This window comes from Papio anubis, chromosome 8, assembly GCF_008728515.1.
Source record: "Papio anubis isolate 15944 chromosome 8, Panubis1.0, whole genome shotgun sequence".
NCBI classification, from domain to species: Eukaryota; Metazoa; Chordata; class Mammalia; order Primates; family Cercopithecidae; genus Papio; species Papio anubis.
The window spans coordinates 127,327,008-127,354,340 of NC_044983.1; the positions used below are offsets into that span (position 1 = coordinate 127,327,008).

At 45.6% G+C, this 27,333-nt stretch overlaps 1 protein-coding gene across 1 annotated transcript; it reads right to left on the reverse strand.

Annotated features, from left to right (window-relative positions):
• On the reverse strand, positions 1–26,192 carry OC90 (otoconin 90). Its single transcript, XM_031669317.1, has 13 exons — positions 26,129–26,192; positions 21,783–21,899; positions 20,388–20,444; positions 17,512–17,686; positions 17,033–17,145; positions 14,654–14,782; positions 14,449–14,490; positions 13,104–13,154; positions 10,476–10,529; positions 8,740–8,865; positions 7,581–7,752; positions 4,800–4,906; positions 1–980 (listed from the first exon to the last, which is right to left on the reverse strand). Exons 1-13 carry the CDS (start codon positions 26,190–26,192, stop codon positions 685–687), a joined length of 1,503 nt encoding a protein of 500 aa, XP_031525177.1. The 3' UTR covers positions 1–684.
• Between the last annotated feature and the right edge of the window lie 1,141 nt (positions 26,193–27,333).

Below are 27,333 nucleotides of genomic sequence, written 5' to 3' on the forward strand. Positions count from 1 at the left end.
GGGAGGTGGAGCTTGCAGTGAGCTGAGATCACGCCACTGCAGTTCAGCCTGGACGACAGAGCAAGACTGTCCCAAAAAAAAAGAAAAAAGAAGCCTAGGACCCAGGACAGGGTGATCAGCAATTTCTCGTGGTGGTGGCTGTGACACAGGGCCACCTTCTTAGGGTGCCAAGTGTATTTTTTTAGGGCACACACCAGAAAAGTTGCCATCTCAGTCCTCAGCATTGGTGGGTTATTGGTGGTAATCTCATAAGATTGATACAATATGCTCATGTATATGTAGTTTTTTTAAGAAAAGGAGAAGTAGCTTTCTGTGATTAGGGAGTTGAGATATTTTTTCCTTCATTGTCTCTATCTCCACTTTTATAATCTACTTATGAGACAGTATCTAAACATGTCTTAAAAGCAAAACCATCAGAGCATGTTGATTGGAGTATTTATTGAGCTTCCATAGTGCACTAAAGGAGTATGGAGGTACCGTGGTCTGCCTTCTCCAAATGCACATTGGCTTGTGAGATGACCACAGCTGATGGTGCATGGGCAGAGCTCACGGCCTCTGTTCCCTCCCAGCCTCTAGGTTAAAGGAAGGGAAGAAGGCTCCAAGGGACAGAGGAGACTGAGAGCTAAAGAGCTGAAGTTGGAGCAGGAGCTGCGCTACTGAGTATTCACCATTTTCTCTGAGCATCTATCTTCCATGGAGGGGCCTGGTCCCCAAGGGACCCAGTGACTTCTGCAGAAACCTCTTGGCTCTGCCAAGGTCCTCCTGGGGAGGGTCCTCCTGGCTGTCCTCCTCAGAGCTGGAGTCCAGGGTGGGGGCTGCAGGCACATGGTACAGGCTGTCTTGACAGGTCACTGGTTGCCCAGGGCACCCGAGTCTGCTTGGGGACTTGAGGCTTTGGTTAAAGGAGGCAGAGGCCATGCACTCGGCTGCCATCTGGTCACAGGCACACAGCAACTTCTCACACAGGCTTTGGCCCACACCTTAGAAGGAAAGAGCAGAGTAGGAGACGTGAGACCTCTGAGGATGGTACTGGGAGCCCCCCACAGCCCTGGCCACCCCTCAGCCCTTCTCGTTCCTCCCCATCTTCCACATGCCCTCAGGGTGTGCGCCTTATATGGCTGGCAGTTTTCCAACTTTCTCCTCCTGCTGGGAATGATCCCTCTGCCAGGAATGCTCTCAATGCTCTCAACTGGTGCCTGTCAAGACTAGGCTGGCTTCTCCTCCTCCAGAAAGTCTCCCTGAGCCACCAGGCTAAGGGAAGTGTCTTTCCTGCGGGTTCCCATGGAATCCCACTTCATGTTTTTGTCTAACACTGCAGGTTATGTGTTAATCACATTGTACAGTCATTGTCAGTTTGTGTCTCCATTTTTTACCCTGGTGTTAGAGTAGGTAGATAGGTAGATATGAGCAGGGCAGGATAGGGCCCCAAAGAAGATCAGGCAACTGTCAGGTGACTGTCAGGCAATGGTAAGGCAGCTGACAACAGGGAGGAGAAAATTTCCTAACAAAAGGAGACATCTTGAGCTTGTGGGCAACTTCCCAATAAAAACTGAAAATGGCGAGTTCGACCTTCTTCTGGGGACATGTCCAGACATGCACAGTGGCCTTCTTCTGAGGGTGCTAGACCAGTAAGGGGAAATTGCCCTAAGAGAGTATGCACATAACTTCAGCCAGCAAAGGGTGCCTGTGGCCCTTCCTAGATACTGGCAAGTCATTGTGCATGCAGTGATTAGCCAACAGCCTGCCCAGGGGGAGGGACGAGAGGAAGGGATGAGGGAAAAAGACAGGAAATAGCAAATCTATAAGAGCCCTGAGCCAACTATCAGGCAGGACACTCAAATCTTTTGAGTTGCCTGCTTGGCCCCTTCCAAGTGTACTTTACTTTGCTTCAGTAAACTCTTGTTTCTGCCTTAGATGTACTTCTGTCTCTTGGCTGAATTCTTTCTCCCAAGAAGAGAAGGATCAAGGACTGCAGAGCCTGCCTGGACTTGCTGCCGGTAACAATGCTGGACAGAGAACCTTGCTGACAGAGGAGAGTCCAAGCACCTACATCAAACCTTGACAAATATTTCCCAAGTTAGTGCTCAGGAAATATGTGTTACATTTGATGGTTACTTCTTCCTTCTCTGGGCCAGAATTTCCCTATTCATCATTCATATTGCCAGATAAAATACAGATGATCAGTTAAATTTGAATTTAAGTTAATATGTTTGAATGTATGTACATTTAGGACATACTTATACAAAAAAAATGTTCATTGCTTATCCGAAATTCAAATTTAACTGGGCATCATGTATTTTTATTTGCTAGATCTGGCAAACCAACCCTATTTTTTTCAATGTATGAGTTGCATGCAGTGGGAGTGGTGTGACTCAAATGAAATAATATCTTTGAAGGTGCTAGACATACATAAGCTTTCTACAAATATTATCCTTGTTATCTGTGGCTTCCAATGAAGCTAAGGGATTTTTCTTTTTTGCGTCTAATCCTACTTTGAAATGTTCATCAACCAGATTTTTTCCTATCACATACCACACGGACCTTCCAAGCCTCCTAAATTGGTCTCCACATCAGCCCCAGACATGCCAGTTGCATCTCAGCAGCAGGAAGTGACAAGAAGAGCAGGCAAATGTACCAAGTGTGAGAGCACAGTGGAGATATGCAGAGCTCCTGTTCCCCAGAACCACTCTGCCTTCCTCCCTGTGTTTGTCTTATGACAGCACAGGCCAGGATTTGAGATGCCCTCATTTCTCACCAACTAATACCTGGCACCTGGTACAGCAGGCTATGCTTAAATCTCACAGAGAGTCAGAACTGGTTTACTGAAGCTCTGAATCAGTTCAATCTCCAAATGCAGTGTTCCTGGATTCTGTGATAATGGAGGAATGGAGAATAAGCCTTCAGCCCAGCAGCTGAGACCTCCTGGCATGATTGCATCATGTGACAACTCATGGGCTCTAAATCCTCCCCTGGCTCCCATCCCCTATAGGAAAAAATGGAAATGCTTCAATCTTGCACATAGGTTTCTTGGGCTCGTGATCTGGCACCTGTCTGTCTCTCCAACCGGGCCTCCCACTTCCACTTTCTGTTCTAGTAATACAGAATCACAGCTCAGTTGTCCCTATGCTGCCCAGCATTCCCCAAACACCACCATTTTCCCCTTTTCCCTTTGCTTGGAATATCCGTGCCCAGTATGGCCATCTGAGAATGTAGTAAATCTTACCTCACACCTCTCCTGAATTTTCCCAAATTATCCTGTTCTCACTGCCATACTGTAGACTCAAATGCCTTTACCCTCATTCCCAGGGTCCCTGTGCTACCTGTTAGCACATATACTACATGGGATTAGAATAGTTGCTTCCCTACATCTCTTCCCTCCAAGCTGTGAGCAATTTGAGGCAAGGATCATGAAAGTTCGTTGGTTGCCTGGTTCCTGGTGAAGGTTTGTTGGTTAAGCGGATAATAGAATGAACAAATGAATGAGTGAATGAGACAGTGATATGTAAACACAAAGCTCCTGGGATGTGACAGACATACCTGACTGTACAAGGCAAGATAATATGGCAGTCCACGCACTGTGCTGAGGTTGTGTAGAGGAAGAAGAAGGGACGGACGGTCCAGCCAGGGGACTTCCCCAGATGAAAACGAAAATGAGAACAAACTCTTATAGGGCCCCTGTGAAATTCTAGGGCAAGTGTTTCCTTTTAAACTGCAAAGCGTAAGGGAAATGCATCCACTGACATGAATGAGGAAATGGAGCTGGAGAATGCAGATAAAGTCAAGTCTACAGCAAGTCTCCATTCGTTGTCAGGGGCCTGCCCATGGAGATTGCAGTTTTCAGAGTGCTCCCCACCTGAGGCCCTGAAGGGATACAGAGGAGCCTCTGGCTTCCACTATAGGGAGGAGTGGAGCTGCAGGCACGCCTCGTTCTTCAGCCAGGGCCAGTCCCCCTTTTTAAGATAGTATTCCTCAGATCTCCCTTGGGAAAAGGATGCTGCTTCTTAGAAAAAGAAAAAATACTTAGAAACTCACTAGTATGGTGAAGAATCAGCTTTAGTTCTGAAGTGATATGGTTTTACAATTCAAATCCCAATTCTCCCACTTATTTCTATCTGTGTGATCTTGGGCCTCAGTTGCCTTATCTGCTATATGGGAAGAATAATAGTGCTTCCTCATGATACTGTTTTGAGGATTAATTCTGTTAACACACATCAGGAGCTGAGAATCAATAAGCTTGGGCTCTTTATGTTAGTCCCAGTCTGCTCGTCACCGGCTCTGTGACTTAGGCAGCTCACCCCCTTGACAGTGAATCTCCCCATCAGTGAAAGAGGTGTGATAATACACGCCTCAACATTAAGAAGAGTATTGGCCAGGCGCGGTGGCTCATACCTGTAATCATGGCATTTTGGGAGGCCAAGGCGGGCGGATCACGAGGTCAGGAGACAGAGACCATCCTGGCCAACATAGTGAAACCCCGTGTCTACTAAAAATACAAAAATTAGCTGGGCATGGTGGCACGTGCCTGTAATTCCAGCTACTCAGGAGGCTGAGGGAGGAGAATCGCTTGAATCAGGGAACCAGAGGTTACAGTGAGCCAAGATTGTACCACTGTACTCCAGCCTGATGGCCGAGTGAAGCTCCATCTCAAAAAAAAAAAAAAAAGAAAAGAGAAGAAGAGAAGAGTATTAAGTCACAGTACAGATGAAGAAGTGCTTGGGAAAGCATCCACAAGTCTGACCTACAGTCACGATGCTGACCTGAATGAAATAATAACTCACTGTGCAACCAACAGCACTTACACTTGGGCGTATGATCCACACACACCACCGGTGACCGAGGAAGCCTCTCAAGCAGGCAGCCCAGCCTTCTCACTTGCTCTAGGCAGCAGTGATGGGACAAGCAGCACCTAAGACCAAGGAAAACCGTTTACTTCTCAGAACTCCCAGCTTCCCTAGGAACCCCCTCAAGCACAGCCTGCTTCGCCCACATGCCCTATAGTAGTGAGGGAAGCCAGTGCCTCCTTTCCAGTGCACACAGGGCTGACTCATATATACACCAAGGGCCATCGTGTATGGTTATTAGGGTTATATACTACACAAAGGCCACATCTAAGGCAGCATCAATCATACTGTATGCATCTTATTATTAAAAAACATTATTTTTGATTTTTATTGTAACTGTTCATGGCAAAGATAGGTTATTTACATATTTATTTAAACGATTTTCTAACAGATGGAAATAGAGTCTTAAGGAAGGTTAAATTTATGCAAAGGTACCATATGGGCTAGCAGTAACCTTACTCCCTCCAGTCTTTGACATGGAAGAGTTAATCACATCCACAGGGCACTGTCATTTGTCGCTAGCCTTAAAAAAGAACCTAGTAACCATCCTGAGCATAAATAAAGAACTGCATCTAGTAAAGTGTCCAGCATAGATCAGGACCTCGTAAATACATGAAAAGGAATCACTGTCTTGCTTTTTATATCCACCCATCTTGGCTGATACAGCCTCACAATATCCAGTGTCCCTGCCTTGCCAGGTGGATATCCTTAAGAAACTTGTGATGACTTCAGCCAATAGGGAGATACAGTTGCTCCCCAATTACTCCCTTTTCAACTCTTCCGTTTCTTTTAATAACTCTCACTCTGTCTGGGAGGCCACAGCTCCAGCAGGGATAAGTCATAGACTCTTGTGGCTTTTTTATTGCACCTCTTCTCAACCAGTTATCTGCTTATTAACTTTTCCACATTGCCAGCAATCAGAGGAACAATCCCCCTCGTATGCTCACAAGACCACCGGCTGGAGGTCAGCGTCTGCCTCCTTCAGCTATTAGCACAAAAGAGCCACACAATCTTGTGTGTGTATTTGGCAGGGATGGGTGGGGGTGGATACTTGATATAATAGTTAAACTCTAAAGTCAGTGAGTGAATCAGAAATCATATATAAATCAAAATACTCATAAAATCACTGAAACTGTCCATAACGTACAGTATACGTGGTCTTGAAAATACATTCTTTAAAAAATTATATTAGTTTGACTAACTTTTCCTTAGTCAAGGGTTTTCTCCTGTTGACCTTGAGTTTTTCAATTTCTTTCTACAGATGTGAAGTAGCCATATCATAACTTCCCTGCCCAACTGATCAAATTTAATATTTTTGTGAAATATGGTCATTCATCAGGAAACATCTTTAAAATCATCCCCACTTTTTCCCAAGGGGTTCAACGGAATGCAGAGACTGCTACTGGCTACGTTTCTATCTGTTGCCTCGTCTCATTGAGGGCTATGTACTAAAAAACGTTGACACTATTTAAATTGCCCTCTGTCACAGAGAGCAGCGGGCATATGGTTGAACCTCAGAATGTAAACATGCTTGTGACTCCACAGTGTGACATAACCGCTAGAGTAAAAACTTCTTTCGGGTTCCCTGGTGGGAGGTAGGTTTTGAAGGTTGCCTGTGCAGCAGAGCCTGGATTTCCTTCACTGAAAACCTCAGAGGAGGATAATGAAGCCAGGATAGCTGAGAGGTAGAGGCAGGGGAAAGAAAATGAATGGGTAAAAAATACAGCCACCCACACATCCAACCTGCAGCGGACACGCTCCATATTCTTGCCATTACTGTGTCCTTTGTGTTAGCTATGACAAGCCTTGTCTTTTTGTGTGTCTAAAATTCATCGATAGTTACTGATTTTGCTTTGCAACCACACCACCCAAGGAGGACATGTGTCTTTTGAATGCAGGTCTCTCCATTGGCTGTGGACTGGGGCCATCCCCATGTGCAATCTTTAAACTTGATCAACGCTACTTTGAGAAAATTCCTCGAACTCAGGTTGAGTCCTCCGTGGTTTCCTCTGTTTACCCTACTGTATTTATTATATTGGGTAGTACTATTGTTTAATTGTCCATCTCTTTCACCAAATAAGCTTCTACTGGGCAAAAGTAGTTTGTTTTATTTTGTTTTGTGAGAGCGGAATCATCGTTGTATCTCTGCCACCTAGCAGAGTGGCTGGCACAGAGCAAAGGCTCAAGCGGTATGGCTTGAATGCACATTTAAATGAATGAATACATTAATGAGTGCACGAGGTCAATGAAAATTCTTTCAAGTGGTAGATGTGAAAATTAAAAGGTGTTGAGAGAAGTTATACTTAAAAGGCTGATTTTAATGTGGCCTTTTGCAGGAAAAACCAAGTGGAGACCTTAATTCTACATGTTGGTTTTTGCTAAATAGGTAGACTTGGGGTCATTTGAAGGGGATTTGTAGATTGGCCCTCTTGGGGTAGCTGGGCAGTATTTGTCAAAGTACTGAAAGGGCTCTAGGCCCCCAGATCAAAAGATGTGGATCTTTCTGGCTCTGCCTTTTCCAAGGTGAGCGACCTCAAACAAGTCAGTCCCTGAGCCTCAGCTGCTCACCAGGAAAATGGGCCTATAATGCTCAAGAGCCTCCTGAGTGAGCTACTGTGTGCACCAAGCTTTTAGTGAGGCCCCAGGTGCAGCCTGGTGTCCAGGAGAGCTGTCACCGCTCCCTGGTGCAGACAGCATCAGCACTACTACACTAGAGCTGTCACTGCTGGCTCTCCATACCTGTCCAGGTCATCCCTTGGCTCGCCTCTTCCTTCTTGTCCACAGTAACAGCCATAAGACTCAAATTCCTCTGGGCACCGGGAAGTCAGACAAAAGAGCATCTCTCCAAGCTGTGGCATCACTTGCATGTTGTCCCCACTTCCCAGGTGCAGGAAGGTGAATCTGTCACAGCCTGAAAGGAACAGGAATTGTCCGGAGAGCAAAGACTGTCGGGGCAGCCGTCACAAGAGGAAGGCCATGTGAGCTTCCGGTTTGTATGTGGACAACTCTAGGTTCTTGTGAAGGAACCCCATGCCCTACTCCTTGGCTTGCCATTCTTCTGGGAAAGCTGTTATGGCTCATCCCCTGCTTGGGATGCATTGTCTTTCAGAGACCAAGTCTTTTCTCTCTAGGCTTCTAATGCTCTATGAGACTCCTTATTAAATCCCCCTAAAGGATGGAGACTTCTCAGGACCCAAGATGTTCTTTGGGGCCACGTCTTATTACTGAGTAGACCTGGCATCCTGGGAGCATCCCAGCTGAACTCTTACGCTTTCTGGTGGCATCAGGTTAGCACACCTGGTTGGGCTTGCCTTTCTCTCCTCTGCTTCTCCGTCTCCCCATTCCTCTCTCTTTCTCTGTCTCTATTTCTCCTCCTTCTATCCTTCCTCCTCTGTCCACGAATCTCAAATGCAGCTTTCTCCATAGCTCTGCATTGGACACCATGGAGACCATACTCAGATACTAACAAAGCCCCTCCTCTGTGGGCCCAACAGGCTGTGGCCTCCTTGCAGGTGCAGAGGCTTTTTCAAGGCATCAGAGGGAGGAGAGACAAAGGAGGAAAATGATCAAAACCCAAGTGCTTAATTCTTTCCAATAAAGCACGGTGTGGACGATGTGAAACCCTTTCCCTCTGGGCCAGTAAGAGTGGTGGCAGCTCGAGGTCAGGGGCTCAGAAGACTGTGGCTCCTCCCCCAGGGTCAGCTTCCCAGTGACTGAGTGGCTACAGGTAGCTTACATCTCCTCTGAACCTCAAGGTGTTTATCCAGTCAAGGGGGTTATGTCTCCTAGTCACACCCCCATGAGAAGGTCACAGCGTGAAAAGGTGGCCTACAGTGATTCTTCATAGCCTAACCAAAAGATCCCAGCAGTGGAGAGGACAGGCACTGCTTCTGCTCACCTTTTTCAGTTGTCTCCTCAGGGCCATTTTCAACAGATGACACTGCCAGCCCCAGAGATTTAATGCCAGTGGGGACAAGGGTTACAACTTTAGCTGTAACCCTTGTTGCAACTATCTCTGCAGATCCTGAAAATGAAAAACTTCATGGTTCGGATTTAAAAAGTGGCTCAAGGAGAGATTTGCAGATGGACACATGAAAACCAAATGCAAACAGATAGAACAGCATAGTGTTAGGAGAGTGTTCCTCAAACCGGGTTTGCAGATATCCAGGCAGATTCTTAGGGATCCATGAATTCTACATGAGAATGTCCAAATTTTCTACAGTAACCTTAACACTGTCGGGAGCCTGTGCTAGACCACCTGGATGACATCCCAGGGAGGAGGACTGCGGAGGCTCCCAGGCTTGTGTTTATGTCACGTTTAATATCACATGCCTGCCCAGTGAAGGGGCAGTATGGCGCTCACAGCAAGTGAAGAGGTAAAGAAACTGGTGGAGAAATTAAGGCAACTCATGGTACACAACAAGGTAGGCAAGTAAAACCACTCCTAGAAGCCCTTATTTCCTTGTTCAAGTGCAGCAACAGCTTCTCATCATTTGCAGACTCTAGCGCAAGGTCCTTCCTGTGGTCTGCAAGGCTTGCCTGTGACCTGGCCCTACCTTCCTCACCAACACATCTCTTACCACCTGCCTAGCACTCTCTCTGGATCTCCCTTTGCTCTGATGTGTCAGTCTCACCTGCCCTCTTAGCTGGAGGCAGCAAAGTCTCCCGTCCACAGACCAAATCTCCAGCCTTCCCAGTACAGGGAAAGGGAACAGTAGCAGGCTCAGCCCCACCAATCTGCTGACCCAGGTTCAGTTTCCAGAGTACTGGGTAAGGTCTGGCATGTTTGTGCCCGCTGGATTGCAGTCTTTCCCCAAATCCACCATATTGGTTTGCTTCATGCATCTGGTCATCTGCTTCCTCCTACTCAACTCCAGTTCCTGTGAGACTAAAGCCCTGTTGTAACCTCAGTCTCCTAGGTTTAGCATCCTGCCCAGTTCCGCAATCCCACAAATAGAAGCAAGTTATCTGGTTTCTTTCTATCATGTTCTCCACGTTGGAAACTCACCTAGTCAGTGGAAAGAGTTCATGAGTTAGTGTTAAAGAGATCTGAGTTTGAGTTTCAGCTTAGCTACATACTAGGTGTACAACCCTGGGTAAATCACTTCACCTCTCTAAATCTTAATGTCTCCATTCGTAAAATTATACTAATAATACTTCTTTTGGTGTTTGAATAATCCTTGTCACTAAATGCCTAGCAATTAGGAAATAGTAGTAGCTATCAGAACTGCTCAGTGAATGAGAAAATAACCATACATCTAATCCAGGATTAAGACTCTCCAGCTAGAACGTTCTACAAGCCAAACGAGCTGCCGGAGCCCAGTGTCTTCTCTGTGCTGAGTCTGAATAGCCAGTAGCCCTCACCTCCTGAGGAAGAAGTTTCTGGATTATTGGTGCTAATCTAATTTCAGATCCCCTCACTCTCTTTAGATCAGGGCATTTGGTGTTAATCATCCTGCCTGGGCCAGCTGCCCCATTTGGGGAATACATGCCTCTGATTCTTGCCCTGTCACCTCCCATGCCAACAAGGTCACAGTGCATCTCATTTGGAACTCAGTTGATGTCATGAATGTGTCAAGGACAAAGGACATAAATGTGGCATGAATATAGGCAGGCAGAGCCCTGGATGCTTACCTGGAGGGGACGTAGCCCTAGCAGCTCCCAGTCCTTCCTGATCTTGGCCTGCTTCTGTTCCCCAAAGAAGAGAGACGGCATGAATATCCACCCCAGCCTGTCCCACCTGGGTTTCCAGAGGCGCTTCCCACCCACTGCACACAGGCCGCCATGTGCTCTTCACTCTGCCCCTGGCCAACCTCCCACCATGAGATTTGCTAGGAGAGCTGGTGCGACCCGGGCTGCTGCTGAGCCAAAGGGAACTCCCAGACACAGGCTTGCTGGCAAATGCAGGCGCAGCTTGTCAGGCTGGAAGCAAGTGAGTTTGTGCAAATACTTTGGGAATGACAGCTTCTTTAAAATTTGGAGAAAAACTGAAAAGTACATTTTGGAACAGAGGAGCATTGTAGTACAGAGACAGCAGAATTGCGTGGTTGACGTTCTTTGCTATGTGACTCCAGGAAAAGCACTGAGCCTCATTTTCTCTGTAAACTGAATTTGTTGCTATTGTTACTTGAGTTATTAAGCTCCTACTACATGCTAGGTATGGCAGCAAGGGCTTCTTGTAGTAACTTACTACAACCCCTTGAGTTGGTTCTATGCTCACCCTCATTCAGAGATGAGAAAAGAGACACACAGAAAAATTGGGTTCCTTTTCCAAGATCACAGAGCTCGGAGGTGGCTACAAACCCAGGCAGCCTGGTTGAAGTTGGTATGCTTAACCACTAGGCAGACTATTTCATTTCTGGCTGTGTCACACAAAAAAATGTTAGAGATGGTGACTAAAAAGTTCTTGGAAAGACAAAAACTACCTTAAGTTTAATGTGTTCAAAGATCAAGGCTATGCTAGTGTTCTATGAAAACCAGGCTTTGAAGTTGACTGATATAGACACAATTGCCCCATGAAAGAGGGAGATTCTGTACCATTCTAAACTGGGACAGATTGTTCTATTCAAAAGCAAAACCTATAGACTCAGAACGAAAGGACTACCAAGCTGAACTACCCTGGGCAAATGACTCTACTTCTCAGAGCTTCTTGTTTGTCTGTAAAATGAGGATAGGCCAGGGAAGACTAACTCAGGATGTTTGTAAGGGGCTTGGGAATGATATGCTGGCACATCAGAGACCCTCAACAAGGTCACTGCTCGTTAACCAAAGAACTCATTTACTTACGTATTCATTCTGAGTAATTGGTAAATAATTATCAGCTATTTGTGCTTATTAATAAAGGATCCATGGTTTTTTACACAACAGTTAGGTTAACTCTGCTGATGAAATTTTGGCCTAGATATTTTTAGGAAAGACAGTGTTCTCTATGAGCCACTATTGCATAAAGGAAAGGAAACAGTCTTACAGCCTAAAGTCTGGGCTTGGAGAACAGCCCAGCAAGTTACTTGCTGAGTGACTCTCAACGTGTATTCTTCCTGAGCCTCAGTTTCCTACGTATTCTGTAAAATGGGTATAATAATATTTCTTTCAGGTTCCATTGAGAAGTCGTCACAGGACTGAGCACAGATATTTAGATATTTGAAATATTTCTCCACTGGATTCCAGGCTGTCCTTTTCCAAATTCCCCTGTGCTTACTTGTCTTTGAGAGAGTGGTCAGTCTGTCTGCCTCAGTCTCTGCAGCCACTGTGAAAAGAAATCACCTAACTTTAATGATCGGTTCAGCTAGGTACCAAAGCCAAAGAGAGGAAACAGATTTGGGGGCTACGGATGGAAGCGAGGAGGCTTAGGGTAATCTGATCAGGGCATATGGCTGCACAATGGTGTTCAGCAAGGTCTCAATTCGGTAGGAAAGGGGACAGACCAGAGCCAGACCTGTGTTTAGGCACAAAGACCGGCAAATGCTATCTTCAGGGGTGAAGGGCCATTATTTCTCTGAGGTTTGGAACAGGTCCTTGTGGGAAGGCAGCTTAAGAGAGGGTTTAGAAGGAAAAAGTCTCTAATCACAGCTTTGCCACTCAGCTCTGTGTCTTAGACAATTCATCTCTAAATCTCAAGCACCTGCCTTAAAATGGAAGTTGAGCTATCATTCCATAGGGATGTGTAAGCATTAAATGAGATTATGTATTTTAAGCAAGCTGTCCAGTATCCAGCCTATGATTTGATAGTGTGTGCTGTTTTTTATGCCACATCTGGGAGAAGATACTGATCTAGAGTCTCCCCATGCTCGCTCTCACTTAATCCTTATGCCACTCTAAAGGATAGGTGTAATCATCCCCTTTCAGGGATTAGTGAATGATAGACCAGCTCTCAGTCTGGTTTGTAAATAAAGTTTTATTGGAACACAGCCACTTGCATTAATTTAGGGGTTGTCTGTGCCTGCTTTTGTGCTACAGTAGCAGAGCTGAGCAACTGTGACAGAGACCCTATGGCTCACAAAGCCTAAAATATTAACTGAGATAGTTTGGATATGTGTCCCCACCCAAATCTCATGTTGAAATGTAATCCCCAATGTTGGAGGTGGGGCCTGGTGGGAGGTGATTGGATCACGGGGGTGGATTTCTCATGAATAGTTTAACACCATCCCTTTGATGCTGTTCTCATGACAGTGAGTTCTTGTGAGATCTGGTTGTTTAAAAGTGTGTAGCACCTCCCCACTCTCACTGCGTGTCTTTGGGTCACACCAGTTCCTTTTGTCTCACCTTCTCCTGAAAGGGCTGTCAGGCCGGTGTCTGTGGGCTCCACAGGAACCACTGGAAAGAGAGAGCTCCCAATAGCAGTGACTAATGCAACACAGTGTCAAAACCTAGCACAGGCTGGGGATTGCTGGCCCAAGGGAGTAAAGGGGCTGAGAAAAGGGTTGCTAAGAAGAGGTGTTCATCCTGTCTTAGGAGTCACTTGCCCCTGTTACTTTTCCCAGAACATGGTGTGCCCTGCAAGAACCCAGCTCAGAAGGGAGCACAGCCACAGCTGGGTTCAGGTTCAGATCCCAGCTGAAGGCAACAAAAGAACTGAAAACCTCAAAGATATCCCAGCTTCAGGAGACCTCTGTTCCAAAGGGAGGCAGAGGTGTTGAGGATAAAAAGAGTGCTGGACTCAGAAGATACATCGAGATATGACATGTACGTATGCACACACTCATACACATGCACTCACACTCACACACACTCACATATACACATGCACACCCCATACATGCTCATGCACACATCCACACACACTCATGCACGCACACACACACCTGCTTTCTCTTTAACAAACACCAAACACTGCATGACTAGTTCTGGGAGAGAGACTCCGACCCCAGGAGAGGAGGGATGCTCCGCCAAAGTGTACCTTGTTGGGCTTCTTATCGCCAGATGCCTAAAGGTGTTGGGACTGAGAGATCATGGAAACTGGTGAACAAGGAGTGGCAGGCATAAACCTGACTCCCATTTTTGGCAAGATCCATATTTTAGATTAGGAATCATCACTTGCTTAGTTCAGTGGACAGTTACTAAGCACCTACCCTGTTCTGAAAAGAAACATGTGAAAAGCAGCCTCCCCTTCCAAAAGCCTCTGTTGGACCCAGGCTGGCCCTTTTGCTGCAAGTTCTGGAGAGTGCGTGGAGAAAGGGGAGGAAGGGAGAGGAGGAGGTAGTGGGTCTGCTCCTGGGAAACTGTGGCAGCCAGGAGCTTCCTTAGCTAGGAGGGACCTCACTCCACCTAAGCGCTATGTCCTGTCCCAGTCACACTACATACCGGGGCTGTGACTACAGAGTGAGAAAGGGGAGACAATGAACTTGGGATCTACATCCACACTGGAATAAATTCACACCTGTTCACACAGTATGGGGCTGAGTTGGCACTAGGGCCATTTGATGTTGGGCATTTGAATTGGGTATATCAGAAGTAGCACATCTCCTAGCCAGGGAAGACAGGATCACTTCCAGTGTCACAGTCACTCCAGCTCCAGTGAGGCAGGCCTGGTGGAGGAGGTGTATCTACCAGCTTCCGTCAGCATCTGGGCCCTTGTGGTTCAAGAGCCAGCAACCCTGGGAGGCCTTACCTCTGGGCAGAAGTGTTGTCAACTCTTCCTTGATGGTTGTCTCTGAAAAGAAAACACATTGGAAAGTCTGTTGAGAGCAGTGGGTTTCAGAGAAGGTTTGAAGATGCTGGACTTGGCACCTAGAGACATGCACCAATGACTGGTCCCAAACCAGCTCCTGTCCACATCCTCAACCCCACGGCTGATGCAGCCAGGTTCTTCCTACCTGGAGTCTGAGCCAGGCAGAAGGAGGTGTCCAGAAGGTTCAGGGAAGAGTTGAGGCTGGACCGAGCCAAGCACTCTATGGCAGCCTTATCACAGGTACACAGCAGGTGCTCACAGTGGTCCCTGGACTCTGCACAGAGCAAGAGCACAGCTGGTTGGAAAGATCTCACCTGGAATCCCAAGAAGTAATGCAAGCTCCAAGACTGAGTTCCCCATCTCCCCCGCCAAAACCCCACTCCCCTTGCAATCTCCATCTCATTCATGTCAGCTCTATCTCTTTAGGTGTGTAGACCGAAACCAGGCCCATACCCACTCCTCTTCTCTCACACTTGCACCCAGGGCAGCAAGCAATTCCATTGGCTCCACTTTCTTTCTTTCTTTTTTTTTGTTTTTTTTTGAGACGGAGTCTGGCTCTGTCGCCCAGGCGGGAGTGCAGTGGCCGGATCTCAGCTCACTGCAAGCTCCGCCTCCCGGGTTTACGCCATTCTCCTGCCTCAGCCTCCCGTGTAGCTGGGACTACAGGCGCCGGCTACCTCGCCTGGCTAGTTTTTGTTTTTGTATTTTTTAGTAGAGACGGGGTTTGATGGTCTGGATCTCCTGACCTCGTGATCCACCCGTCTGGGCCTCCCAAAGTGCTGGGATTACAGGCTTGAGCCACCGCGCCCGGCCGGCTCCACTTTCAACATGGAGTCTGACCACATCTCCACGCCTCCACTCTACCACACTGGGCAGAGGCCCTGTTGCCTCGTGCCTGGTCATGGTAGTGGCGTCCTAACTACACCCCCCTGTTTCTGCCCTGCTGCTCAATCTACTCTCATCCAGGAGTCAGAAAAATCCTTTAGAAACTCAGGTCTAACCATGCCTTTATTCTGTTCAGAACCTTCCAGCGTCTTCCCACCTCAACCTACAAGTCTCATTGTCACCTAGAAAATGTCACATGATTGTTCCCCCCACCCACAGCCCCTATTCCTTCTCAGGTTACATCCTCTTCCACTCCCTCCTCATCAACCCATCTGTGTCTCACTTCTCCCCTATTTCTCAACCACACCAGGCATCTCAAGCCTCAGGGCTGGTCCATGAGCTGTTCCTCTGTCTGCTTTGCTCCTCTCCCATATATCTGCAAGGATGCCTTCCCACCCATTCTTTAGGTCATCCTCTACTCTCGTCATCTCAGGGAGGCTTTTCTTGACCTTCCCATTTAAAGAGAACCCCCCCTTTCCCTCCACAGGCCTTTCCCCTGATTCATTTTCCTCCACAGCTCTTGTCCCTCTCTAACATACTATACAATTTGTTTTGGATAGCTTCAGTGTCTGACAATGGTGAGGACATTCCAGAAGGTCAGGCTATCCCCAACACAGAAGACTGTCTTGCATTGGTGTAGGTGCACAATACATATATGTTGAGTGGATGAATGAATCGTGTTTTCTGGGTTCACTGTGCCTCCCACCTGGTGGTTCATACCCACCTCCTCCCCTCAATTCCTCCTTGATGCTCCATACTCCAGCCAGTCCATGTTATATAGACTTGAGTGTTAGTCAGATCGGGATTCAAACCTTGACTTTGCCTCTTTGCAGCTGTGTGGCTTTGGGCAAGCTATTTAAGCTGCAAACAATGCCCGTATCTAAATAGGGTTGTAAGGAAGATCAGAGTTTCTGTGTATAAGCCTACGGCACATAATAAACACACATAAAGTATGGCTCTAATACAGGACCCCCTACATGCTGTGTTCTGTTTTCCCTCCGTGTCTTTGCATATTCTACCTCTGCCAGGGTTGCCTAGAGACATGAAATAAAATTCCTGGAGTCACACAGTAAATAAGGTGGGAGCTGAGATTTGAACCTATGTGTTTCTGATTCTTACTGGTAACCACCACCGCAAGCCTTATTCACATATCACTACTTCCACCTCCACGTCCGTCTCTGAGTTCTTAACATATGCCAGTCCCTGTGCTAACCATTTCACAAGCATTGTGTAGTTTGATTTTCACAAGTAATCTCTGACGTAGGTTTCTCCTCCCCTTTTTGAGCGTCAGAGGAGTTAAATAATTCTGCAATGCTACACAATGTGTAAGTAGCAAACAATTTGCCCTTCCCAAGGTCTCAGGGTTGTAGAAGTATAAAATTATACATCAAATAATTTGCTGATCAGTTAATATTTCAACTCAAAAACATTTATTGTGCATCTACTCTATGAAAGATACAGATGCCACTGATCTAGCTCTCGTGTGATCCAGCCCTTGTGGGGCTCTAAGTGCTGCCAGTGATGCTGCCAATGGTGATGATGATGTGGGAGGATCACAATGCCCTCAGCCTGGTCCAGGCTTGGGGTCCCTGGACTGTCATTTCTGGGCCCAGGCCCCGGGACACCTGGAGATGCTTACCACATATGATCTTCTTGCCGACACAATCGACCTCTGTGCTTAGCTTGGCAGGGTCTTGGAGACAGTCCATCTCAGCGGCCTCCTCATAGCACCTGCGGTGTTGGAAGCAGCAGCTGCAGGAAGGCAGGGAAGAGGCAGGGTGAGAGTGTGGGTTAGAGTGAGGGAGGGCAGGCAGCTCATGATCTCTCTGTGTCTCTGGATGGATCCTGGCAGTGGTTTGTTTTGAATATTCAGTGCACTAAAATGAAGTTTTGTATAACAGACATAACATAGGATCTTAATAACTTTCTAGAGCGAGAGCTGATCACAGATGACATTGCCATGTAAAGATGTGTCACCCAACTAGTAGGTAGTGGAATTAAACCCTTTCCTGAGTCCCAAGTCCAGGGGCTTTTCCGTATTTGTGCTCTTGCCAAGGTATCAACCAGACCTCCCATGAGCTCACCTTTTGGTCTTGCTCACCTGTGAAACTCACTTACCTGTCAGATTCATCCACAGGCACCCCTTCCATCTCAAACCTGCAGGCACAGCCATAGTCTTCAAAGTCTCGGGGGCAGAGACCAGCCACACACTTCATACCATTGACGAACTGGATCAGCACGGGGAAATTGGTGAAGACAGCCTGCAGCCAGGTGAAGTGGGGGCCCAGGCAATCTGTGGGGATGGGGGACAGGGCCTGATGAGCACTGGGAACTAGACCTAGGAGGGAGTCCCTGACCCCTGGACTTCCTATACCTCAGGCTGATGATGCCGTATCAACCTAGTAAGCACCTACTATGTAATAAGACTGTTTTAGACTAAGCCATCATCCCTGCTGGTTTTCTATCTCACAGCCTTTTATCCCTTCTTCCTTACTAACAAAACTAGTAAGTTCTTAAGGAAGGTGAGCCTTCTCCCTAAGTTCCTGAGGGTATTTCATCATCATTCTCGGCTGGTCATGGTAATCCCATGTCACCAACTGATTGGTCTATGGTTATGCATGTGACCCAGATTTGGCCAAAAAACCTTAAGGGAAAGTCTGTAAGTGTCATCTGGGGAATATTTCTTTTCTAACTAAGAATAAAGGCATGTAGGAAGATCCCTTTGATCGACACCTTTTTTTCTACCTTGAATGTGGATGAGGATGTGGTAGCTGGAGCTGCAGCAACCACATTACAATCAGGAGGGCCAAGTCTACAGTTGAAAAGCCAATATGCTCAGGGTAGTAGTGGAGCGAGACAGACGGAGCCTGCTGGGTCTTTGATACCGGTGTTGAGCTACCGCATGCATCCTGGTGACTTCACACCACTTGAGGTAATGAAATGTCTTTATTCTTGTTGTTATTTATTTTTTTAAAAAAATCAACTTTTATTATAGATTAAAGGATACACAGGCAGGTTTGCCACATGGGTAAATTGATACCAAGGCTCAGGTTCCCAACAATTCCCTCACCCAGGTAGCATGGCACCCAACTGGGGATTTTTCAGTCTATGACCGCCTCCCTCCCTGACTAGTGGTCCCCAGCGGCTATTGTTCCCGTCTTTACGTTCATGTGTGTTTAATGCTTAGCTCCCATTTATAAGTGAGAATATGTGGTATTTGTATTTCTGTTCTTATATTAAGTCACTTAGGATAATGGCCTCAAACTCCCTCCATGCTAAATGCAAATCCAAACTACAATGAGACACCATCTCACACCAGTCAAAATGGTGATTATTAAAAAATCAGAAAACAACAGATGTTGGCCAGGCTGCAAAGAAAAGGGATTGCTTATACACTGGCTGGTGGGAATGCAAACTAGTTCAGCTACTGTGAAAAGCAATTTGGAGATTTCTCAAATAACCTAAAATAGAACTACTATTTGACCCAGGAATTCCGCTACTGGGTATATTCCCAAAGGAAAATAGTTCATTCTGTCAAAAAGACACATGCATCTGTATGTTCATTGCAGCACCATTGACAATAGCAAAGACATGGAATCAACCTAGGTTCTCATCAACAGTGGATTGGATAAAGAAAATGTTGCACACATGTCTTTATTATTTGAGTCACTATTAGTTTGTGGAATGGATCTCAAATGATACGGTGATGACACTATAAAACTATAAGCCAATATGGGAAGAAATGTGGTACAGACATTCACAACTTTTAAGCACCCATTAGGTGTCAGAAGCTGCACTAAGTGCTTTCACTAGCACAATAGTTCAGCCTGGCGGAGTGTGTAATGCATTGGAAAGCATTTGCTTTGTCTGTTGTCCCATAGGCCTCCTGTTAACCCTGTAAGGCAGATGTTTTCTGTCACTGCCAATTCATAATAAATAAACTTGCTTTACATTTCACAAACTGAAGGCCAAAGACATGCCCAAGGCATCAACCAGGGATAATGATTTGCCCTAAAGTATACAGCAAACAAAATTGGCAAGAAAACCATATCAACTCTTTCTGACTCTAAAGCTGGCATTCTCCTCCCTATTCTCTACCTTTCTGACTAGAGGATCCTTGAGGGCTGCATGGGTTACCCTTCACTACTGATTTAACATGCACGGGGGTCACAAGACAGAGCCTAAGGGGATCAGGAGTAGTTTGTGAGGACCAGTTCCACCTCATTCAAACTTCCTTTCCCATGTTTTGTACCCACAAGGCCTAATTAGAAAAATAAAGACAGAATCTATGCTGATTGAAAAAGCAACACTAAGCTTTATGCATGTGTGTATTTATGTAAATATGCATTTTCATTCAGAAACTTACAAGGCACCTGCACTTGTTATACACACAGTTTAAGCGCTGCCTTATGCCCAGCATGGCCCAACCCCAAAGTAATTCTGAGTGTCTTTGTTCATGTTAATTGTATTATAGTCTTATTTTTTGGGTACTTTTAATAATTGATGATAGGAACCATCATAGTGTCCTGATAGTCACATAATAGATTTTCCGTTGATAAATGGGATACTTGACACACTTTGACATTCTTAAACTTTATATTTACTAGTCAGGGAAGGAAAATAAAACTACTTTGATGTACAGGACTAAGCTCTAGACTCCAAGGAGAGCTCCTCCCTTCTAGTTGGGTGGTCTTGGGCAAGTCACTCAACTCCCTCAGGTTGAGTTTCCTTTTCTATAAAATGGGGATACCATTCCCCTCCTGGAGAGTTGTGAGTAATGAAGTAAGGAATAGGAAGGCACATGGTAGCTCAGTGGCTCACCCTGCAATAAAAGACACCACTACTCTTGTCAGAACTTGGGTCACCTTGTTGGGTGGTAGCTGTGGAGGCCATGGGAGCTCCGAGGGTTGAGACCAAGGCCCTTGCAATTTCCTTAGATTTTCCACACATGCCCTGACCTCTGGTGGATAAAAGCAATTTTAGACTTAACTTACCAAAAATTTCAGTCACACTTTCCACATTTTTAAACATCCCACTGAAGAATGTGATATCTAAGTGTGAGAAAGAAAACAAATGAGAGTCTTGGTTTTTCTGTTTTTTCCCCTCCCTGTCCACCCTCTAGGTAAAGTGTACATGAAACCTTTCTTCATTCTCTAAAGACAAATTTGACCTTGGGCTAAGCTAGCTTTCTACTAACACAGGTTACCATGGAAACCTGATAGAGATGAAATGTGAATTCCATTACTGGGCAGCATTGCACAGTGGTAGAAATGACCCCTGGGTGGTAAGGTATATCTGGACTGGCAGGAATTATGGGTGAACTATAAATACCTGGTAGGAAATCATCATAGTGGGTCTTATTCAGTGTGATGACTCTTATAAACGGTCATCCTACTGGGTGTCCTAGAAATTATACCCATGAAGTCATTACTAGATATACTGATTCCTATGGAGAATGAAGCTTCTAAGCTGGGGCTGGTCATACAGCTGCTCCATGTAAGTCCCATTCTCTTGCACCTGAGCTGTTTGTTATCTGGGATACCCAGATAACTGCTGTGTAGATTGCTGTGAAGGCTACTCTTGCTCAAGAGGAGTGGCTGCCGTGGCCTGCGGGCATGCTGTGTTCCTTAGCTTTGATTCTTCTAAATGCAAAGTGTGGCCTGTGAGTCTTAATGTCTAATTAAAGAAGGCCTCCTGGTGGGCACTGCACTTCCTCTAGAAGTTATGCCATTTGGAGAGAGGCCGCTTGTCGTTTGCATCTGAATGGGCCTGATTACTTTGCATGTATGGACTCATGCATGAATAATTCGGTTGACCCAACTCACCGCTCTGAAAGGTTGGAAATCAACGCTTGATTCAGGGCTGACATCACCAAGGAATTCACTATGCATTATGGTCTTCAGCCATGCCCACCTTCAGGGACCCACCTGAGAAGTGTTTATAAACTATCGCTGAGAAAATTTTCACTTCCCCGGGAAATAAATATGGATCCTCCTTTTTTACAACCAGAGCAAGCAATATATCATTTATCCCTCTTGGTCTTGCCTTCTTGGAAGCTCAGAGCTCAATCCGAAGCTAAGATACAGTTAAGATACCGTTAATATACAACCCTCACATCAGCCCATTTCCTGCCTTCTCCTGGTTTCCCTTTACAGCTGACCTTTGTCTTTGACAGAAATGTTTAGACTTTGTCTCACCTGAGAGACAAAGGGGGTTCAGACACCAGGGGAGGTTGTTGGGGAGATGCTTTGAGTCCCACTTCAATCCCTTTACTTACAAATGCCACAGCAGTGAGTAGCTCTAAGGTGTATTCAGAAGGGGTCATTTTCTCTGCCAATATCCTAGACAACTTTATACCCTCTCCTAAGAAAAGTTCCAAGAATCCTTACTGATATTGTTTGGGAGTCCTGGAGGCAGCTCCTGTGGAAGGTGTGGGGTGTCCAGAGGATGGCCCCCTATAAATAAGGAAAAGAAAGTAGGGTAAGCACAAACACTGATACCATTCACTTACTGGACTAAGGCCAGAAGGTGACAGTCAGGAAAACAGTGGGAATTCACATAAATTCAATTCCACGCATATTTCCTAGAGCCTGCTATGCACCAGATTAGAACGTAGTTCCTGAAGGAAATAAGGAGATGGCTGGGGTAGCCCTGGTGTCTTATATTGGCAAGCCTTAACAGTGGCATCCTGGTTGGGGATGGAGAGGTTTGGAGACTTATCTTGAAGCCATCTTCGTGTATGAAACATCCTGTTTTATTTAGATTGCAGGTTTGTTTTGGACTTTCTTGACATAAAGCCCTGGTGGAAAGAGGTAAATACACGAAAAATACCCCCAACCTCCAAGGAGTTTATTTTTATTTTTTATTTTTATTTTTTTTTTTTTTTGAGACGGAGTCTCACTGTGTCTCCCAGGCTGGAGTGCAGTGGCGCAATCTTCGGCTCACTGCAAGCTCCGCCCCCCGGGTTCACGCCATTCTCCCGCCTCAGCCTCCCAAGTAGCTGGGACTACAGGCGTCCGCTACCGCGCCCGGCTAGTTTTTTGTATTTTTAGTAGAGACGGGGTTTCACCATGTTAGCCAGGATAGTCTCGATCTCCTGACCTTGTGATCCACCCGCCTCGGCCTCCCAAAGTGCTGGGATTACAGGCTTGAGCCACCGCGCCCGGCCAGGAGTTTATTAATAATAGAGGATAAGGGTTTTCCCCAGACTATCAGCATCGGAATCACCTGGGATGCAGACTCCGTAAACATTCTGATTCCTATGCTCTCACTCAAGTTTGATTCAGCCACTCTGGACTGGGACTCAGAAAGAAGCAATTTTAGCAAGTCCCCAACTAGTTTTGAAGTAGATTGTCCTGAAACCTCACCTTGAGAAATGTTGCTTAGCGTTATAATAACAATATTGTCCTAGTACTACCAGTACCCAAATACAACCAGCACCTTCAGCCAGCACTTCATCATGCTGGGGGTGTGAAGATGCAGCCTGGGCAAATGGGACAAATATATGGGAGCTAGAATCCCAGGTTGAACACAAATTTGTTCCCTAAAAGCCCTGAGAACTTATAGACTTGTTCCCGCTCGTATTTTCTTTCCCCAGCAATATAAAGCTTGTAAGTAGTTGGAAATGGCCAAAAGAGTTTTGTCTTTCTTCATCATGTGGAGAGTTATGGAGTCAGCACTGTCCGTCTGACACTGTGTGGAAGCCCTATCAATCTGAAAGTTGCAAAGGGCCATCCTTCACAGAAGCATGTTAGATTAAATCTGTTCAGGAAGATGCCCCCAGGTGGTGTCTGAGTTGGCCTTCCTTGGCTTAGAGCAAGTTTCTCAGCTTCACATTATTGACATTTTGGGTTGCGAAATTTTCTGTTCCTAGGGATTGTCCTGTGCATTGATATTTAGCAAGATTGTTCTATGCTGTATATTTAGCAAGATCCCTGGCCTCTAGCCACAGATACCAGTAGGAAATCCTTCCATACACAGTTTCCTCTGATAAAACTCATTCCTTTGGAGTTTCCACAACACATAACTGAGAGAGTCACTGAGACTCACCAAGTCCTTCCTAGTGGAGACAAAACCACCACTGGTGAGAGGAGTAACAACAGTGGGTGCTTGTCCTGGCTACCAGTACCAGGACTGGCACTACCAATATACCATCCCCACAAGGTTCCTCAAACTTCAGTCACTAGCATATTGCCTCTACTATTATTTCTTAATGCACACTTTTAAGTCAACTCACTTTTTTTTAAAGGAGAATTTGATTTACTTTTCAATTATAAAAAGGTTTATTTCATCTGGGAGTTACAGTGACTCTAAATTTGTATGCACATAATAGCATTTCTTAATGCAACATTTTAAGTCAACTCACTTTTTTTTTGTTTTATTAGAGGGTAATTTTATTTACTTTCCAATTATAAAAAGTTTGTTTCACCTGAGAGTTCCAGTGGCTCTAAGTTTGTATGTGCATAATAACATGATCCAAAATATATAAAGCTAATTTTGACATAATTGAAAAGAGACAATTTTAAATCTGTCAGTGTGAGATTTAAAACAAAAAAGCCACGTTGCTTTTAAAAAGGTAAGTATTTTTATTTTTAAAGGAAACTTTTATTTGTAAATGGGAAACTATGGTAAAGTGCTGATTAGAATGAACAAAAATAAGTTATAAAAATTGTGAAACAGTAAACATTTAAAAATTAGAATTATGAAATGATCATCTATGCATTATTCACTGTCGTCAATGTACCCTGCTATGGTTCAAATGTATGTGTTCCTCCAAAATTTATATCTTAGTACTTAAACCTCAAGGTGATGGTGTTAGAAATTGGGGCCTTTGAGAGGTGATTAGGCCATGAGTGCTTTGCGTTCATACATGAGATTAGCATCCTTCTAAAAAGACTGGAGGAAAATAGCTAGGTCCATTTGCCCTTCCGCACTTCTTTCATGTAAGGACATAGCACTCATCCCTTCTGCCATGTGAGAATAAAAGGAGAAGGCCCTCACCAGACACTGAATCATTTGGTGCCTCGATCTGAGACTTTCCTGCCTCCAAAACTGTTAGAAGTAAAATTTTGTTCTTTATAAATTACCCAGTCTGTAGGATTTTGTTATAACAGCATGGACAGACTAAGCTAAATTTGACAGAATTGAAAAGAAAAACCTTCAAATATGTCAGTGGGAAAAATTGTTTTAAATAAGCCACCTCACTTCAAAAAGGGTAAATATATTTTTCTTTTAAAGCAAGCTTTTATTCATAAATGGAAAACCATTGTAAAGGCCCAGGACCCAGGGCACACAGAAGGAACTGAGAGCAATTCGCGATGGTTGGAGTATGGAGACCAAGGCGGGCATGGTCCCAGCTGCACTAACCCGCTGTGGGTCCCCAAACACGCCTCACATTTTCACAGCATTAAGTCCTTGCTTTTGCCTCTTTCCCATCTTTCCTGACTGAAAAACCCTTGTCCTCTAATGACTCTATGCAGCTTCTCCCAAAACCCCTTACCCCCTTAGCCATACTCTGCACCTTAGCTGTTCTTCTATCAGCATCAGTAAGTATCATCAAGGGAATGGACAGAATGACCAGGGTCCTCATCCTTCGATCTGGAAAGTGTCAAGGTGACTCTTTTGTCCCCACTCCCCCCTCTTTTACAGGTAAAATATCGGAGGTTTAGAGAGGTGGCACCTGCCGCAGCCACAGAGCACAGCAGGAAAGTGAATAAGGATCACTGTTTGGCCAACTTCATCACAAGGCAGGGCTGAGGCACAGTCTACAGGAGGGCAGTTGCAACTCCCCATGACCCATCACCCCAAAGGGCCTGCCTGCAGGGGGCCTGAGGCTAAGGCACCCACAGGGTGTGTAGGTTAGGAGGCTGCTCTTCAACCTGCTAAAGGTGTCTGTGTCCCCAGAGATAATTCCATGATGAGTTTGCCCCCCAAGATAATTCCATGGTGAAATGATGAGGTTGATGATGAAGGTGATGTCCAATAATGCAACCCATGCGTTAATGAAGAGGGGAAAGGGAACAGTGGACGTAAGAAGTTGTTAATGATAATAGTAACAAATAACTGGCATAACCTTTAAGCACCTGTAGCATGCCTTCTGATGTCATTTCCCTCCACCTTTGCAACACTTTTTTGTGTCAATGTGACCAAATCTTGCAGACCTAAGTTTGTCTCCTACCACTCCAGTGCTCCAAACCTTCTGTGATTCTCTAAGATCTCCAGCTTCTTAATGAGTAATCAAGGCTCTTGGGGAAGCAGCCCAGTCTAGTGATCAAGCCTGGAAAAAGACCCAGTCCAACCAGCTATGTGCCTGAAGATCTCATGCAATTCAAAACTTGCATCCTTTATGTTTTCACAGTGGATACGTGCAGAGTAAAGGGCTCCAGGTCAGGATGTATGAATGCATAACGGTGATTGTTTAGAAGGATATTAGGGAGCAGGAAGGAGTGTTGATCTTATAGCCATGATAGTAGCATTTTTTTCTGTTCTCCCACCCTTTCATTCTCTGAAGATGTAAAAGTGTGCCTGCTTTAAAGCAGCTTTTTGTTCTCTCAGAACATTGATAGTATTTTGTAAAATGCTCTCAATTAATAGCCTGACATACCTGAGGATGGACTGCCCTTTCCGTAGATTTTTTAGCTGTATAATCTTCTTCACAACTTCCATTCCCAAGTTATTGGTTTGAGGTTGCATTTCTCAGCATGAGCTCAAGCCAAACCATTTAATGAACAATTACCTGTCGCCATGGCCCTGTGACATGGCTGTAACGTATCACAGATGATAACTTCTTCAGCTGCCATCTTTGGACTGCTAAGATGGGTGCCAATATCCATTATTTTGAACTATTTGTATAAATTGATGTGCCATTAGCGTTTTCTATTGCACCATCTCACCTCTATATGATTCAAATTCACGTAAGATATGACTGCATTATAAGGGTTTTTCGTCCAACAGGCCTGACTTAAAACCTTACCTCTACCATTGTGTCACCCTAATAAGTCACTTAACTCTCAAAGCCTCATTTTTCTGTTGGACAGAATGGAAGTAATAAGCCTTACCTCACTGGATCATTACAGAGGCTTTCTAGGTAAAGGGTCAACAGGAGCAAAAGCCGAAGGGTCTGGAAGCAGTTGGCTGTGGGTAAGGCAGGCTGGCAGGAAAGAAGGCTGCAAAGGGAGGAGGATGTCAATGATGTGGACCTTGAAGACCTCACGGGGGGAAGCTGTGGAAGGTTCTCAGTAGGCACAGTGACGGCGGAGTCATAAGAATGATCCATGATCCATGAAGACTTGCTCACTAGGGGTGGGTAACTTTGGAATCTGTCACTCATGTTCTCAGTAACATAAGCCTCTTCCTGGGACATGGGACATGTCCTACCTCTAAGTAAGATCCCAGGGATGTGCACGAAACTCACTGAAGCCACCTCTGGCTTAAGGATTCTGAGAGGCTGCAGTGGATGGAAATAGACACTGAATACATCAGGAGACCAGGTTAGAAGCTTCGCTTTCCTACATGCGGGCTGTGAGACTTCGGGCACATGGTCTTTCCACGTTGAACCTCACTTTGATCCTCTGTAAAATGAGACAATTGTATCTGCCTGGCAAGATGCTCTCAAACACAAAATGACTCAATGTATATAATATAACTGCATAGGCCAGGCGCGGTGCTCACACCTGTAATCCCAGCACTTTGGGAGGCCCAGGCAGGCAGATCACCTGAGGTCAGGAGTTCAAGACCAGCCTGACCAACATGGAAAAACCCCATCTCTACTAAAAGTACAAAATTAGTTGGGCCTGGTGGCACATGACTGTAATCCCAGCTACCCAGGAGGCTGAGGCAGGAGAATTTCTTGAGCCCGGGAGGTGGAGGTCGCTGTGAGCTGAGATCAGGCCATTGCACTCCAGCCTGGGTAACAAGAGTGAAACTCTGTCTCAAATAATA

Excerpts from the sequence above, each read along its gene's own strand:
- OC90 (XM_031669317.1), bottom strand. The coding sequence starts at position 26,192 with ATGGCAGCTGAAGAAGTTATCATCTGTGATACGTTACAGCCATGTCAC. Across the intron at positions 17,687-20,387 it reads AAGTGTGACTGAAATTTTTG|ATTGCCTGGGCCCCCACTTC; the intron begins GTAAGTTAAGTC and ends CCATCCCCACAG. Across the intron at positions 981-4,799 it reads TGTGGATCATACGCCCAAGT|GTGTGGGCCAAAGCCTGTGT; the intron begins GTAAGTGCTGTT and ends TTTCCTTCTAAG.